The sequence below is a fragment of the Crinia signifera genome, chromosome 19 (genome assembly GCF_055691185.1).
Source record: "Crinia signifera chromosome 19, ASM5569118v1, whole genome shotgun sequence".
Classification (NCBI taxonomy): domain Eukaryota; kingdom Metazoa; phylum Chordata; class Amphibia; order Anura; family Myobatrachidae; genus Crinia; species Crinia signifera.
In genome coordinates this window covers 65,346,389-65,365,207 of record NC_139226.1, presented here as the reverse complement: position 1 = coordinate 65,365,207, position 18,819 = coordinate 65,346,389, and the positions used below count along the sequence as shown (strand labels likewise).

The 18,819-nt window shown below is 47.3% G+C and overlaps 1 protein-coding gene across 1 annotated transcript in view; it reads left to right on the top strand.

Moving 5' to 3' along the window:
* The window catches only part of SLC17A7 (solute carrier family 17 member 7), a 164,844-nt gene extending 148,390 nt beyond the window's left edge, over positions 1-16,454 (top strand). The window contains exons 10-12 of the mRNA XM_083162706.1: positions 11,157-11,267; positions 14,516-14,643; positions 15,200-16,454. Coding sequence (XP_083018832.1) covers positions 11,157-11,267; positions 14,516-14,643; positions 15,200-15,541 — 581 coding nt within the window. The 3' untranslated portion in view covers positions 15,542-16,454. The remainder of the gene's footprint in view (positions 1-11,156; positions 11,268-14,515; positions 14,644-15,199) is intronic.
* The last annotated feature ends 2,365 nt before the right edge of the window (positions 16,455-18,819 follow it).

The following is an 18,819-nucleotide window of genomic DNA, read 5'->3' as shown; positions in this document are numbered from 1 at the left end:
CCCGCAGGGGAACGCCCCCTGTCCACCCGCATGGGAAGGACCACCCGCCGTCCTACGAAAGGGGTGGTGCCCCACGATGACCGCTTGTGCCCCTCTTTGACCGCTGGCTGGTAGCGACTTCCCGCCATACTGGCTGGAAAGCCACAAAAATAAAATTTTGCAGAGACCACCTCTGCAAAAACCGCCAAGCCACTCCTAGGGATAACCATCCCACCAGTGAGCCTGATAATAGGGTGGGAGGGAGGGCTTCAAAATGGTAAAAGAAGGAGGTCACATGATCACCTGACTTATATAACCTATCCCTGGCTACTCCCCTTAACCCTCTGATAGGTCCCTGCCTGATCACCAGCTTGTATCCAGGCAGAACAGTCTAGCCTAAGTTTTTTCTATGCTGAACTTTCTATGACCCTAAGTCAGGGCTCTTATATGGCCTCTGGCTTATGCAGCCCTCAGCCACTCTAAGCAGCCCATAACTTAAATACCTACAGTATACATTGTTTATTAAGAAAAACCTTATCTAAAATAAATGAGACGACACCAAATAACTCACACTGACAAGAAATAACCACACGGACTCCAAGAGTTACTTTAAAAGGTCAAGAGGAATATTTATTGAAGACCTTGTAAACTAGCCTAGTAAATTTGGAGTTTAAATTTGGATATTGAGTCCCTAACTTTAAGCTACAGGTTGGAGGATGGCAAAGACTAAGCCGCTACCAACACGCCAGCCCAGTCAACTTGATGTACGTAAAACAGAACTGTAGGAGGGGTTCAACACCGCCTCCTAACGGCACAACCTGCATCATGCGGGTCCCACCACCCCCTAACCTGGCTTAGCCCTTAGCGGACGGTCCCGCAGGGGAACGCCCCCTGTCCACCCGCATGGGAAGGACCACCCGCCGTCCTACGAAAGGGGTGGTGCCCCACGATGACCGCTTGTGCCCCTCTTTGACCGCTGGCTGGTAGCGACTTCCCGCCACAACAAGGTTAACAAACCGCCGCCGCCATCCCCAAAGAAAAATATAACTATCTGGGAAAGAACACCCCAACTACTCAAGCCCACAAACGGAAGATGTCCTCAAGAAAAATGCAGTTTCCCGCAGGGGAAATATGCAACCTTTTCCGTGCCTTCTCAATAGCTGAGGTCCGGACAGCACCTCGCCAATGGAACAGAGGAATAAGTTCGGACCAAACTATCCTCGCACCGGGCCAATGAGCCCGCACAGCCACCAAATCCGACTTGATACTCAAAATCAAGTCTATGCCCTTGACCATCCCCGTGTCGTTGCCACCCAGGTGGATGACCAACCACTGGGGATGACCCCAATTCCTCTCATGCCTGAAGAGCTCACTCAAAAAACTCTCCCCCGCGCATGCCTCTACACCTATCCACCTAACTGTCCTAATGTCCTGAATAGTCATGTGACCTCCTCCCCATCGGGTGCCTCCCTGCCCAGTAAATAAAAGAATGGCCAATGAGCCACATCTGTCCCGAGGATTCCATTGAAACTGAAAAAAGGAGAATCCCTACCGACAGTAACTTAAAAACACACAAACTTAAATAATCAACCCATGTGAAGGAGAAAACTTAAAAAACCTCCCGTGGACCTTGTTTTGCCAATTGAATTTAGGCCCCCGTGGAGGAAAAAGTAAAAGCAACCTTCACACCCACGATTCCTGAACGCTTTCGTTCAAAAACCAGGAGTAAACTTCGTTTTAGGGTTGGCGCAATAGGCGCAACTACAATTTATCCAATCTAACATAACTTTATACGAATCAGACTTTCACCGGCCTAGCGCCTGGATCGCCCCTGGGGACAACCCAGCTGCCGCCGCCTGTGTAACCGAACCAATCCGAAAGGAATGGGTACCATACTCTTGGGGTGGGAGCCCCAATGCACTTAAACAAATGCTTTAACCCAGCTGCAAATTGAAACTTAGAAAGCGCAGGCTTATCTTCATACAACAAAAACTGACCCCCAACTCCCACTGGGCGAATCTCCAAATAAGGCTGCGCCAGTTGGACTGGGCAAATCGCCGCCTCGCTTTGACCTTGCAAAGCAACCCATCTACCCTTTCCTACATGATCTGTCTTGGACCTAGCTATCCTGCAAAGTGCACTGCCGCAGCGCAACTGAACATTACTGAAAAGCAAAAAGACTTACCCTCCTTCTTGTTCTTGGCCACTAGCTCGCTGACCCAAAAAGCTACAAAGAATGCCACAACAAAAGCCGTGCGAAACAGCAAGACTTCAAAATTGGACTCGCAGACTTCCCCCAAGACCTTGACCTTACTAAAGGTAGCTCTATAGGCCGCTGTGAATCCTTACCAACCGGAACCGCCTTCGCCCAACCATTCAAAACTAAGGACCGGGTGGGGTCTTCCTGACCTCTCATACATGAATGAAAACAATACCCGCAAGGGCAGCAGACAATACCTACATAGAAAGGCCTGCCAATCCCTCCAAGCCGCATCATAAGCCTTCTGCGTAGAAGGAGCCAAAGCACTCCTACCCAAACCCACTATACCGACTCGATAATCTGCCAGATATAAGGTGGGCAAGGTAAACCTACCGGCGCTGCAGCCGGCACCAACTCCCAAAACCTAACCCACTGAAGACGGGACAGAGCATCCGCAATCTTGTTATCAATGCCAGGAACGTGACAAGCTGAGAAAACTACATTAAAACGCAAACACTGCAAGACCGGATGCCTAAGTAACCACAAGGCTAGCGGGCACGAAGTCCTCTGATTGTTGATGGTGTGCACAACACCCATGTTATCACACCTAAAACCACCTGCTTGTCTGCTAGCTCCTGAGCCCACAACTCCAGGGCCACCACAATCGGGAACAACTCCAAAAACAGCAAGTTCCTAGCGAAACCCCTGTCAACCCATGAGGCAGGTCACCCCTCAGCACACCATTCCAGACCAAAAATTGCCCCAAAACCCACGCTGCCAGAAGCGTCGGTGAAAAGCTACAATGCACTGTTAAAGCATGGAGGAGCTGGCCAAAACACGACCCTGTTAAATGATTCCAAAAATGAAGACCAAGTTCGCAAATCATCCCTGATCTCCCTGGATAGGTACACTGAAGGATGCTGCCTGGCAACCCCAGTGGTAGCCCGTTCCATCTTCCTGCAAAAGGCTCGCCCCATTGGCATCACCCTACATGCAAAATTGAAGCACCCAAGCAAAGACTGAACTTGCTTTAACCGCACTCTCCTTTTGTCCAAACAATCATCTATAAGGCCCAACCACTTATGCACCTTAACAGCTGAAAACGGCAGCAACCTGCCTTCGTATCAATTCCAATATCCAGATAACACAGGCAATGGGTGGGGCCCTCGGTCTTACCCTCTACAATAGGGACCCCCAACGCCCATAGAACCTGTTCCGTGGTCTCTAACAACCTTTTACAAACTGAACTACCTTCGGGACCAACAAAACAGGAAATCATCTAGATTGTGTGCAATACCTTGACACCCCGAGGCTCCCAGAATGCACCAGTGAAGAAAAGAGCTGAGCTTCTCAAAATAAGCGCAGAACACTGCACAGCCCATGGGCAACACCTATCAACGAAGAACTCCCAGCCTAATTTAAAACCCAGAAACCGCAAAGAATCAGGGTGTATCGGGAGCAACCTAAAAAACTGATTCGATATCCACTTTCGCCATTAATGCATTCCGCCCACAATCCTGAACCAAACAAAGAGCCTACTCAAACAGCTGATACCTCACCCTGCAGAGCTCCTCCGGTATTGCATCATTAACTGAGCCACCATGGGGGTGAGAAAGATGCTGTATTAATCTAAATATTCCCGGGGTGCTCTTGGGAACCACCCCCACCGGGGAAATACACAATCCCTGAATAGGAGGAACACTGTAAGGGCCACACATACGCCCCAAGCTGATTTCCGCATAAACTTTCGCCCTAACAATTTGAGGGAAATCCCTAGCGGACCAGTGGCAAACGCAGGATTTTCAGAAGGGGGTTTCCAGAGGGGCGGAGCAAAGCACGGAGATGGACACTTAGGTGACCCAGTATATGCGGGGTCAGTTAAAGTATTATAGATAGACCAAATGTATATAAATAATAATAATAATAATAATAATATATACACATATATATATATATATATATATATATATATATATATATATATATACATAACAGCAGTGTAGACCCCTGGGCATAGCAATGTGTTGGGGCCCCTACCGATCCTCCAGTGGTAGGGGTGGGGGAAGCTTTGATGTCCCGCGGGTGGTAGGGGGTAGTATATCAACCGCTCAGCATGTAGGGCCTGGATCAGTAATTTCCACTAATTACCCCTTTACTGCACAGATGGAGGGAGATGTGGTGGGAGAAGGGGGCATTGGGCTGAATGAAGGGGCCCTGATACATAACTTCCTGGGTGGTAGAGGATGTTTACTATGCAGAGGAGGGTGTATAGTGGAGTGGGTTTATTATTCATAATTTTCTGGTGGGAGGACAGCTTGCTTGACTGCAGATATCTCCAGTTCCCAGAAATAGATTTCTTAGATTTTAATGGAATTTAAAACTAGAGAATCCCACCTACCAAATGCCATTGGGGACTAGGGGAACAGAGTTCAGGAGGCAGAGCAATCCACCAACGAGTATATAAAACTACATACTAGTTGTGTGGAGCTGGAGCAGTAACCAGCTGCTGGAAGGCTGATATCTCTGGTTCTGGGAAAAGTAGAGACAAGCTTCTATCAAAGGGGGAGAGTCCCAGCTTTTGGAATATACCCTCAGAAAAACTCTAAAGGTGGCCATACACACGCAGATTTATCTTCAGATCTGGCTGGTTGGAACAAAAACATGGTTATGGATGAGAGCAAATGACAGTTGACTATTTGCTTGGAAATGCTGGAAAACTGACAAACTGTCACTCACAAATAACAAGGTTTTTGTTCCAACCAGCCAGATCTGAAGATAAATCTTACTAGTGTATGGGCACCTTTAGTCAGACAGAACCTGAAATATCTGACTGGGAAGAGCAATTAACAGGCTTGGATGGGGGCCACTGTTTTGAAGTCAGATATCTCCGGTTCCCAACGGCCGATTTTTAAAATTCTTGTACCCATGAAAAGAGGGGACCCTCAGCTTTCAGCCTATGGCCCTTAGACTCCTAGGGGGGTTTCTGGGTACTCAGAAACCCCCCCTGCGTGCGCTACTGCGGACCTCAAATTCCTTGAAGCCACAACGTAAACCATGCCCTTAATGGGCACCCGAAAACCTGAACTGAAACCTTCAAACAAAGAACGAGACACTGCAGAATCAGGGTACCCCCTGAGCCACTCCCCCAGCTTGGAAACCACCACCGGCGAAAAGCCTTACTTGTGACTTCCCCCGGACTCCCCGGCGTCGGCTGTTTTGCCAGCTGGAGCTGCGGTGCAGTCCTTTGCTGGGTGATTGGCCACCACGGACTCTGCAGGAGTGACGAAAACGACAGCTCGCCCCCCTACTACACTTACCATCATTAAATGCGAAGCATTTACCCTTACCCGATACCTTGGTGGCTGGAGACGCCGCCACAGGCGCTTTCTTCCCCAAACCCTTCCCCGGGGGCTTGGTCTGCTGTGTGACCCCCAGCCAGACCTCTACGTCCTTAAACCCCATGGTCAAAACAGCATTCCCATCCTGCTTCCGACGAAACCTTTCGTCGTAATTCCTCCAGGAGTAACCCTGTTTTTTGGTACATCTCATGCGCCAAAAACAAATATTTCACCACGTTAGGATACTCGGCAGGCCTGGTCTCCGCATAGCAGGCTGCAAAGACCAATAAACCCCTCAACCACTGATGGAAATTCCTAAAGGCATTTTCCCCAATGCCATCGGCCTTCTTCGCCTTATCAAAGGCCTGTCTCATGTCCTCCGTAAGGGTGAACATGTCAACGTATTTCCCCTTCTTAATCTTCTCCCTCATCCTCTTACGGAGACCCCTAGTCAACGCAGTATTCGCACAATGCACCATTTCGGTAAACAAAGGGGGGTCCGGAGGAGGCGGAGCAGAAACAGCGACCTTGTCCTTAGTTGTTGCCTTCGCTACATGACGCGCAATGAGCCTAGCCAGCTTACGCCGGCGACGCGGGGAATCCGAACCCACGCTAGTGCTATCGCTATCAGACGAATCACAGGAGGAATAAGGAACTGCACACTCACCAGCACCAGATGTCCCCGAAACTTCATCGGCCGCAACGGCCAACCTGGAACCAGCTGTCGTTGTCCCGCTGCCGTCCTCGACTCCTCTCTGACCTCCCGACTTCTTCACCTGGAAACCACCGTCGATGCCTGTACACTCGTATCCTGTGAACACACAATGGGAGGGGGGGAGAAAACAACAAACTACCCCTTCCTCCCGACCCCACCGGAGAGGCCAATGGTGGGGGAGGTGGGGCTGACACGGAGGCACTGGGTGGAGGGCCCCTAAGCAACGGGGGAACCCCCAACGGCAAAAAACCACTCTGTGACCCCAAAGCATTAATACCAACATGAGGCAATGACACTCCCGGACCCCTTTGAGAGGGCCAGGGTCCCGCAGGGGGAAAACTCTGATCCCATCTGCAACCCACTGAACTGTGCGGGCTGTGAACCTGCGCACCCGCGGACCACAGAAGTGGCTGACTGGTGTGGACACCCTGAAAGCCAGCAGTATACTGCGGCGCCACTCCCAAAGCCGCCTGGTGTCTCCAATGTGTAACCTGCGGCCAGGCCCCATAACCCCCACCCACAGGTGCTTCAAAATACGGGGAACCCGGAGACGCCCACTGCCCAGGAAAACCCACCGTGGGAGGACCCTGTGCCATTGACACCGAATGGGAACCCTGCCAAGAAGGGGTGGACATACCTCCACCCCACAATACCATGGGATGCCCCCCAAGGGGGGGGGGGGCTGCAAATGGACAGACGTTGCCAAGGTGCTCCTTAAATATACTACCTGCCCTGACACCCCCAGGCCAGTGGGCAGCCCTGCTGAGAAGCCCAACGGATTCCAAAGTGAGTTGATCCCCACTCCCCTATCTGAGCTGCCCATGGGTAAACTCTGGCTGCCCATGGGCTTAACCCCTAAGTTTGAGGGCAGCAGGTTACTCCCACCCACCCCAGCGCTAACCGGGGGCCTATGACCCATGTTAACCAAACCAGCAGCTGTTGCTGCTGCAGCACCCACTGGGACACTTCCCAAGTCGCTCGCTGCAAATCCTGTACCCAGAAAGCTATGGGAGGCAGGGCCACCAAGCACCTCACTCACCCCTTCCCCCTACCTCCTAGCGAGGCACCAAAACCGACTCCCCCAGTGGCAGACCCCGCATGCTCAATCCCCGCCAGGGGAGAAGCCCCCAACACATTGCTTGTCATTATGCTGCCAGGCCGCGCGTCCCAGACGCCGCGGCCTGATTACCTGCGATGAGACCTGTCCGGAGCCCCGGGTCCTGCCTTGATGACGCCGGCCCCGCGTCCCCGACGCCGGGGCCTGATGTTGACCCGGAGACCCCTCTGCCGCACGCACCGATGTCACAGGCCCCGCGCCAGCCGGCGCCAAGGCCTGCGACACCATCAGCAGCCCTCCCCCACCCCGCCCCGGAATCACAGGCCTAGCGCCAGCCGGTGCTGAGGCCTGTGACACTGCCGGAGCCCCGCCTGTCACCAGAGCGACAGGGGGAACCTCCGGCGCCGAAACGAAGGCCTCAGGCCACGCTTCCAACGCCGCAGCGACCTGAGGTAGTGGAAGCCTATCAACTCCCGCCGAGGGCCCTGGATAGGACCGGCCCGCACCGCAGACGACTGCAAGCGGCTCACCCGCAGAGGTGGCCGCTAGTGTATCCTCCGGTGCAGCGCTGGCCACGCTCACCGGAGGTGACTGGCTCAATACAGCCAGACTATGCCCTCGCGCCGGGCTCCCCACGGGGGACCCGGAGGGTGCAGGAACACCCTGGACCCCTATCACCCTAACCCGAGGACGGCGGTACCCGGCTGCAGATAATGGCCGGGCCGCGTCCACCAGGCGGCGGGGAGGGGGGGCAGAGCGTCTCGGACGAGGCATGCTAATGAATCAGGATAAAGCTGACAGAAAATAAATCTCTTACCAGATCCGCGCAGGAGCTCCAGCACTTCAAAATGGTAAAAGAAGGAGGAGGTCACATGATCACCTGACTTATATAACCTATCCCTGGCTACTCCCCTTAACCCTCTGATAGGTCCCTGCCTGATCACCAGCTTGTATCCAGGCAGAACAGTCTAGCCTAAGTTTTTTCTATGCTGAACTTTCTATGACCCTAAGTCAGGGCTCTTATATGGCCTCTGGCTTATGCAGCCCTCAGCACTCTAATATCTGATAAAATTGCAGAATTTGGGTGTTTTTTTGTTCCTACGCAACTAATTTCCAGTCTATTCTTACTTAAATACCTCACAATTTTGTATGTTTTTAGGCCAATAGGTTGCACCGAGGTAAATAAAGGACTATGCACAGCGACACAAATGGGCTGCACAAACACTAGACTGACACAGCACAGTTAGTAGCACCCCTGGACTGATATAGCACACTTAGCAGCATCTCTAGACTGATCCAACACACTGAAGCATCACCCCTGGACTGATATAGCACATTTAGCATCACCCCTGGACTGACACTGTACACTTAGCATCCCCCCCTAGACTGATACAGCATATTTGGAGCACCCCATGAAGTATACAGAGGATTTGGTTTGCCCCAGGAATTATATGGTACAGTTGGTGGCACCCCTGACCTGATACAGCACAATGGCGGCACACATGGAATTATACAACACAGATGGCGGCAGCCCTGGACTGATACAGCACACATAGTGGCACACATGGAATTATACACCACACATGGAGGAATCCTGCAGTTAAAACAAAAAAGAGAAAGACTTTTAAACTAACTAATAAAACGGGCAGCTCCCCAGGAACTATACGGCTCACCCCGGAAATTATATGACGCATTTGTGCAAGGGAAGAATGCATTTAACCTTAAAAGAATATCAACATTTCCACATTTGTTAGTAAAACAAAAAAAAGTAAAATGGATTGAATGTATTGAACTTGATCAAAATATACATTTTGGTGCCTGTGCCAGAAAGGGAATTGATGCCCTCCATACTCAAAATAGGGACAGAATGTGCAGTAAGCCATACTTCCATATACATAATTCCCCCCATAGAGACAAATGTTTGGCATATGCGCATGCGCAGCCGCATTTCTGTGCATGTACATATGCTGTGTGCATGTGGCCATAACGAACAGACTGTTCGCCGGGTGCATGCACCCAAGACTGTGGGCCCAGCGTTTCATGGCGGTTCCCATGAAAATGCTGGGCATTGCCATCAAAATCACCTGGTGACGTGGGCGCTGGGTGAGGGCAACTGATATCACAGGATGTCAGCTGCCCGCACACTTCATGCCGAATGTCCACGCAGATCTAAGGTTACCTGAGAGTAACCTTAGATGGGCCTTCCACATCATTCAATGGTCAGCGACCGTCGACGATATGGGTGTGTGATTGTTTCCCCACAGCCTGCAAATGGATGTTTATGTTAAACATCCATTCGCAGCCCGTGCATACGAACGTGGCGTGCAGGGGGGGCGGACCAGCAATCGCAGGGATCTGTCTGGTGGACTCGCAAGCCTTGTGAATCAACCAGCATAACCCTCAATGTCCCCATGAAGCCATACACATAATGCCCCCATAGAGCTATTTACAAAGGTTACAAGAGGTGCTATCTAGCCACCACCCACTTGCTTGCACCTTTTGTAATCTGTAGGTCTCCCCTTCCTATTAGATTGTAAACTCCTCCGAGCAGGGCCCTCTTCCCTCCTGTTGTCAAAGCCCTCTTCTCTTCACATGTCACTCACAGCTCTCCTATACTCCAACACTCAGTGACCATCTTCGTCTGCATACCCATCTCCATCATTGGCCTCAAGCCTCTAGTTGTATGTTGATTGAGTCCTCACTACTTATATTTAAGCTGTAATGTGTATTGAACTGTGGTGCTCTTTATTTGTACTCTATTTTTGTTATTTATTCAATGTTATGCCAAGTTTTGTCTCCCTGTACTGTTCCTTTGTACGGCGCTGCGAAACACTTGTGGCGCCTTATAAATAAAATTATAATAATAATGTCATCATGGAAACACTCACATGGCACCATCAATGTGGCTTGCTACAGCCAGGGCAGATTACCTGCTCACGGCGGGGGCTGATGCGGCATCCAGGGGGGGGGATTTGCCACTGAGTCCGGGGGAGGGGATGCAGTCGCTGCTGCCGAGCAGAGGGGAGGGAGCCTCCGTTGCCGAGTAGAGGGGGGGAGCTTGAAGCGACGGCCGCCGCCGCAGAGCGCAGAATCCGGGGGGGAGGGAAGAACAATGCTGACGAGTTCGGGGGGGGGGGGGGGGATGGGGCCGCCGCCGCCTGAGTAGAGGGGGAGGGGAACTTGAAGCGGCAGCTGCTGCAGAGTCCGGGGGAGGGAACAATGCTGCTGAGTCTGGGGGGGGGGGGTGTTTGGTTTGGGTTTGGGCACCGCTCACATGGCTCCAAGTGGGGGGGGGGGGTGCTCCCATGCTGCCCTCCAGTGGCCGGCGCCCTAGGCAAATGCCTAAAGCTGCCTAGTGGTGGCGCCGGCCCTGGCTACAGCAGCCACACGACACAAAGAGCTTAGAAGTATAGATACTAAGAGGAAAATTTACTAAGAAGGGAGTTCTATTTCACATGGGATGTTGCTATGGGAAACCAATTAGTCTACTTCTTATTTATTTAGCACCTTCTAGAAAATAATAGATCGTATCTGATTGGTTTCCCATAGCAACATCCCATCTGAAATAGAACTCCCTTCTTAGTAAATTTCCCCCATAGTAACTAGTTGAATACAAAAACTCTAAATTGAACTATAAGGTTCCTTTGAAAGGCAGTTGAAGCAAAATAAAAGTAGACATAGTAAAAGTATTAGAAGTATTGTGGATCCTAAAAAGCATGAATTATTGTGTTCTCTGCAGTCTTTGTTTTTCATCTTATAAGCACAAAATGACAAATATAGATACATATCTGCATTCATAAAACAGCACAAAAGAAATTTTGTTATGTGTTATCTCTGTATAGTCACATTTGTGTGTTTTTTTCAAAGGTTTTGGCATGGAGGCAACTCTTCTTCTAGTGGTGGGCTACTCACACACCCGAGGAGTGGCTATCTCCTTTCTTGTTTTGGCTGTGGGATTCAGCGGCTTTGCTATATCAGGTGAGACTTGAAATGAAATCACGTAAACCTGCTTATGACAATACATAACCGTACAACTATATCCAGTGCCGGATTAAGGTATAAATGGGCCTGGAGCTGAAAATGATTGAGGGCCTATTATGTGCAATAATAGGGGTTGTGGCTAGCACCTAATAATGTGGGGGGCGTGACCAGTGTTCTGGTTGGGTGACCCGCTCATGGGTGTGTCTCTATTTGTGTAAATACTTTCAACTAATTATATATGCCTGGAAAAGGATGGGGGCTGGCATAGGAAAAATGCAGGGAAATATATTGGCGGGTGCCCTCCAAAAGTGCACCGATGTCCTAAGATACTTGTGGGGTGAGATGGCACTCGAGTCATAAAGAAAATACTGAAAGCCAAAACTTGGTAGACAACATTTCAGCACTTTTTATGTGGTCACCTAAGTTTACCACACCATATACCCCTTATACAAATCATGCAACACAATAGTAACCCCCTTATACTGTACTTGCCTCTTACACATTATGCCACATGGAATGAGCCAAAATTCACACTATGGCAAAAGGATTGAGTCACAATTCACGTTATGGGGGAGATTCTCTAAGCTAAAAATGCAGTAAAAACCCCGTTATCGGGGTATTTACCGCATTTTGGGATGCTGTAAGCATCCCCCGCCGGGTTAACGCGACGGGGGGCATCGGCAGAAAAATCTGGCGATGCCCCATAGAAGCCAATGGCCTTCTACCACATCCCACCGCCACCCCGCATGGACCCCCGCATCGCCCCCTCACCTGTGTCCGGGCAGCACAGAGCTGTGCTGCCCGGACCTGTGACCTCCTCCCTGCACTGATCCTCTTCCGGGTACAGGGAGGAGGAGAGCCCGGCGCAGCAGCAGAACATATGCGATAATTATAAATGCGATGGGCGGCGAAGGGGGCGGAGATTCTTAGAGAATCTCCCCCTATTCCTCATTGTCAAAGGGGAATGCATGCTCGTGGTACCTGTCGGACAGCTGCCAGGCAGAAATGACAGCCATGGACAGCCGGACAGAGAGAGGGAGACTGCCTGGCTGTATTCAGAGCACTGCAGGTCCAAGCTATGTGAAATAATACCCCTTTCACACCAGAAAATGCAGGGAATTACCCGGGAATATGGACCCAGGATCAGGTAGGGACAATCCCGGGTTGGCCCCTTTTACACCAGCCTGGTCCCTGCATTTTCTGGTGTGAGGGGGAGAGAACCCCCCCTTTAACCAACCAGCTATATCTTCGGAACCAACTGACCCATTTACATGAGACCAGTAGAAGAACTTTTGAGTGGGATTTGAATGATTTTGGTCCTGTGAAACTGTGCAATTTGGTTCCAGAGAAATCTGCCCTCAAACAACATCAACAGCCATGAAATTACATTTCAGAAATGAAAAAAATCGATTTACCCGCAATATCTCTGGAACCAATGAACCCATATGGACCAGCCTGGTATCAGATTGAAGACCCAGTGACTTGGGTTCGACTGAGATCAACCTTGAGCTTCTGTGATGCCAATGGGGGAATTGGCAGCCTTTGCAACCGGGTGGGGGTTCGAATTAGTGGGTCCCATGTTATCCTTTGGGTAAAACGTTCCAGCTTTGGCTGGTGGTATCTCCGGTTCCCGGGGGGCTAGAGACGCAGTGCTGGGCTCATTGGAAAGCACCAGCCCTCATCTACAAAATTGGCCTATTTGGAGCTATAGCTCCATCAGGCCCATTGTTAATCCGGCCCTGACTATATCTATATCACCACTACACCACACAGCAGATGCAATTGCAATATAAGTGGTGTGGTTGTGAACCCAATTTTCATAAAATTATGTTTCTGTATAAATAACATTCTATTTGTTATCTTGTAAAGTTCAATCATGAAATGCAATAGATTGGTAATTATATACATCTTAGCATTTTTTTTAAATGATCATGCCAGGGGCAATGTAATAATGCAGCAAAGTGCCACAGAAACATCACATATTTTCAACCTACCCAGATTGACATGGGAGGATTGGGAACAAAAAGTGGCCCTGGAAAATTTTGTTAAAGTTAGCCCACATGGGCCATACCAAAGGTATAACATGATATGTAGCCATGACAGCATCATTGGATGGCAGAGTTTCTGTACTGCAATGATGGAATAACAAACTTTTTGGCAGGGGGGAGCAAAATTTATAGTTACGCTACTGGTCCTCCCTGAGCTCACCTTAACACAAGTCAACAAAAACTACAAGCCTCACATACTATATATGTTAGCCCACCAGGAATCTTACCCTATGAGGCCTATGGCCAACCCATCCCTTCCCATAGAAGTGCGCATAAAAACATGTACTGTTGGATTTCCATAAATCACCAAGAATTATATTGAACTTCACTGAAGGAATTGTGCTTAAAAAACTCATCCTTACAGAAGATATCTGATATTATAATATCATTTTTTTCATAGTTTAAAATCAGGAAGATTGTACAGCATTGTGGTTTACTTATTTTATTATAGGAAAAAAACATGTTGTATCCCAATTGCACACTGAGTGAGAAAAATAACTACATGATAAACAGATAATACAGAGATCTTGGTTGCATATATCTGCAGATATAGGACTAAGCCCTCAGGCCGTATGTCAAGGCATCTCTGTCACTGGGGGTCCCTAATACTGGGTATGGGTCTGGGGTGTGAGCCCCCAACATGCCGACACAGGCTGAGTACTCCAGGGCAGCACACCAATGAAAATTAGTAGGGTTAATAAGAAGCACATAGGTGCTATGTAGGGAAGTGAAGGTGTGATTAAAATACAAAATATATACAATGTGATAGGAAAAAAATAAGTATTAATAAAGTGTTAGGGTGTGCTAACCTGGAGCATTTGTGTGCTGCCCGGGAGTAGTCAGCCTGTGTCGGCATGTTGGGGGCCCACACCCCAGACCCATACCCAGTATTAGGGACCCCCCCAGTGACAGAGATGCCTTGACGTACGGCCTGGGGCTTAGCCCTATATCTGCAGATATATGCAACCAAGATCTCTGTATTATCTGATTATCATGTAGTTATTTTTCTCACTCAGTGTGCAATTGGGATACAACATGTTTTTTTCCTAGACAGAATTACCCCTCCCTTTTGGCACCTGAGTGACACACCTCTGATTGAGCAGCTTACCAACAAAAGTGTTATTTTATTATAGATTGATGTATTCATTTGCAAATATCAATATTTGTGACAATGTTTTTCTTCAACTTATATTTAAGGTTTTAACGTGAATCATTTAGACATCGCACCCCGATATGCCAGCATTCTCATGGGTATTTCCAATGGTGTGGGTACCCTGTCGGGCATGGTATGCCCTCTGATTGTAGGTGCCATGACAAAGCACAAGGTATGGATCTTAGAATACCAAAATCATAGTTAGGTACTGTAAATTGTAATAACGGAAATAACCATGCTGGTCATGCCAACATTATATGATGTCTCCAAACACAACTGCTTTGCTTTAGTGATTATCCTTTTGTCCATCAAATGGCTCTTTCTACATTTTTTTCATTTTACATTAATTAAGATTTTTTGAAAGATCATAACGTTTCCTAAAATAATAATGAAAAGAACAAATGTAATGTATTTACAAAAGGGCCTAGAGCCTAAAATTTGGAACAAAAATTGTTAGGGGGACATTTACAAATATGGGAGCTCTATTTTAGATGCCATGGGCAACCAGTCAGATACTACACGTATCTATTATATTCTAGAATCTGCTAAATAAATAGGTAGATTCTGATTGGTTGCCCATAGCAACACCCCATGTGAAATAGAATGCCCATCTTAGTAAATGTTCCCCTTAGAAATAGATAAATATACATTGAGACAGCACCTGGCATAATATACATATAACAAACATTTTTATCCTGTCTTTAATGTGAACTTTCTATCCCCTTTAGAGTCGAGAGGAGTGGCAGTACGTCTTCCTTATTGCGGCCCTCGTCCACTATGGCGGGGTCATTTTCTATGGCTTATTTGCTTCAGGAGAGAAGCAGCCATGGGCAGAACCAGAGGAAACCACAGATGAGAAATGTGGGTTCATCCATGAAGATGAACTTGCTGACGAAAGTGAGGATCAACCTCAGGGCTATGGTAGCTATGGAAGTTATGGTGCCACCAAAAGCACAAGTTTCCCAAATGGTGGCTGGCCAGCCGAGTGGGAGAAAAAAGAAGAATTTATCCAAGACCAGGGCAAGGACCCCTATTTATATGGGACTGCTGCTGAAAGGGACTTATCTTGAAAATAAAAACATAAAGAAGTCTAAATAATGATAAAGCAATGTCTCAAATCCAACTGAGAATGAGAGAGAGGTGACTGGTGTTGCCAAGCCTCCCCACTTTACATGACCATCGTGGTTTCCTTTGCATTGTTTTAATACATTGTTATTTTCCATAATGTGGTTAAAGGCAGTACCTATATTGCCTTTAAAGAACCCCAACATGTCTTTGATGTCAAAGGGCCCAATTTTTTTCTGGTATTAGTGATTTGCTTGTTTCTTGTCTAAACTGCCACAAAGCAAACGTCTTTAAAATGTCCATCACATGTTTGATTGTGTAAGCAATAACGATGTATGTATGAGTTTTATCATTGACTTTGAACACTGATTTACATACATGTAAACTTTTTGTGGGTTGCTGAAATGTATTTGTGACAAAGAATTATAATTGTGGGTAATACCATTGATTAACACATCTCCAGGCAAGGCAGGATACCCAATGACTTCTTACCATTGCTTTCTTTATCCTATTTATTTTTAGAGGTATAAAATAAATATTTATTAAATATAATAACTATTAATGACATATGTCTCTCCTTTCAAGGAGCGGTATATGGTACCAATTTGTACCCCATGGCAGTCCTACTGTTATGTAAATCATAAGGGCTTCTATCACCATCAGCTCTAACTGGAAATTGTCCAGATAAATATCACAGTGGGGGACAGGTAAAATATGTTTTGCCATCGTGGTGGTTGTTGTCATTTTCCAGTCTCGGGGCTCGGGGCTTACTTTGTGATTAGTGTAATTGATGAGGCACCTTTTGTGTTGTTGTGTGCTTGGCAATGGTGAGTCAGTTTATGGCATGCAACATTGTCCCTTGGCTGACATGATGGCAAAAAAACAAACAAAAATAATTAAAGCATTGAATAAGCTGTGGACTATGTTTTTGTCACATTTCTACCTACATTTTAAGTTGCAAGTTCCCCTGTCCAGAGAATGGTAAGTGCATTACTTTTACAGTTTTCTGTGTGGCCATATTGTACATTACGGTAACATCGGTGCAAATTGTGTCCTTAGCAAAACATTTATTTTACTGAACACCAAGCATTTTGTATTCTCATGCCAAATCCTTTCTGGAATTGTCAGATCATATCCAAAGATGACAGCTGTTAAACTATACAGCGCTGTAGGTTCCTCCAGTTCTTAAACTATTATCTCCAGCATTAAAAGAACTATTTTTTGAGTGTTTATAAAGCAGTGTGAGCTTTATGGATCCATGCATCCGATTCAAAGATGGACGCTAATCGTCTCACCGCTGTGTATTGTATGCAGTGGATATGAGAAGATATGCAAATATTCCAGCCACTGCCTTTTGAAGCAAAATGTACACAACCAAACATCAGTCACACTATCCCTCACAACTTGTGGACCCAGGGGGTAGATGTATTAATATGCCGTTTTCGATAATTGAGTGTCCGGGCCTACTTCATCATGTTATCATGGTGAAGTGGGTCCTGACATCGGTTGCGTGTTTTATTTGTGCAGCATCTCCGATGGGGATACGTATCCTCCCATATCGGATGTGAGCTGTGTCTCCAGCTTTCTTATGCTCCGCCGCGCTTGTTGAAAAAGTGCATGCACTGGGAAATGTTTGCATGGGAATCTGGGATATGGACGGCGCTGTATACCCGACACATGTGCTGTTTTAATTTAGACACCAAAGACCAGCATGCACCACAGAGCATTAGATTGCTGGAAACCCGCATTGCCAAATCAAGATGATGAAGAAGATGCACATCAGCGTTTCATACATTAGAGGTACAATTTAAATAATACCTGCGCCGATGTGACACATGTTCCATATCTTCGCTAGGGTGGGTCCCGCAACGCGGGAATAATACATCAGGGGAAGCAATATCCCCTGATATAACATGTGGGGATAGCGCATATACACCTGTTCGATTGTTCATACATCTACCCCTCAGTCACTGGCAGTCTCTTGTTCCCAGTCCCAGACTGCGTTTGAAAAATGTCAGACAGGAGCTGATTGGCTGGCTGTTTATCACTCTCCATTTTATCACTTTTGAAGCTTTTTATGGGTCCCATACATCAGCAATCACAATTTATGGATTTCCAGATACAGGGATTTTTTGGCCAGATAAATGGATTTTACAATCTATCTGTTTTTGCCCACACATTACAGATTTATTTCAGTGATCGGCAGATTTTTCCATCTAAAGATTGCATCTTCATATCTGGAAATTGCCCAATCGATTGTCATTTCAGTTGTTCATAATGTAAAAAGATGAAGAAGACGAATTGGGAATGCCCACACATATAAAAAAGATCCGCAGATAATACGAGATTATTAAGTATGTTTAAAAGTCTGATTGAGCAATCGATTGGCGATTTTGATTGTGATTGCCAAAAGGTGGAGCCCACACATCTAAAATTAATTGTGGCAATCATCTCCATATCTGAAAATTGTCACAATTAATTGCTGATGTATGGGGCCCTTTAGAATCTGGCCCTGTAACTGTCGTTGCAAGACCATAATGACATTAAGGCTGTGTGACAAAGATGAATGGGCAGAAGAAAAAACACCAGCAATTGTGAAATTATTGGATTTGTTTCCATCTCTGAACTACCTGCATTACCTACATACAGTAAGCAATATGGAGAGCTGTATACTGGTTTATTCACATTAGTCATCCGTGTACCAAGCACATTCTAAACATTCACAGTGTAACAGAAAGGATAGGTGTTCTGGGAAGGGTGATGGTCGTGAAGATAAAATGACTTAAACATGTGCAGTAATTGTACATAATAAATTATATTCCGATTCAGAGTGTGCAAATTGTTTTCATTAAGTTTAACAAAAATCGTATCCCGTTGAGTACAACCTTGATTCTGGCATTTATCATTTTACCAAGAACGTATGCAATTTGGTTTTCATGTTGCTTTTCATTTTTCGGCTGTACAAAGATCCTAATTCTGGTTTATTTGGTAAGCTGCGAAGCCTGCAGCTAACCGACTCCCAGAGTGCCCACCCCCTCGAACCATGCCCGCAACAGGAGAAAACATTCGATGGTCAGCGACCATCACATGATTTCCCTGTGCGAGTGCCACACTGACAGTGCAGGTCGGCGAATGCTCCCACACAGAAGCCCTGCACATGTGCATATATACGAAACGTGGGGGACTGATCTAATAATAAGCAGGGCCAAAATGTACAGCAGAAGTATACCAGAGCCAGGGCCGGTACTAGGGTGTTTCCGTATCGCCCTCTTGCAAACCATAC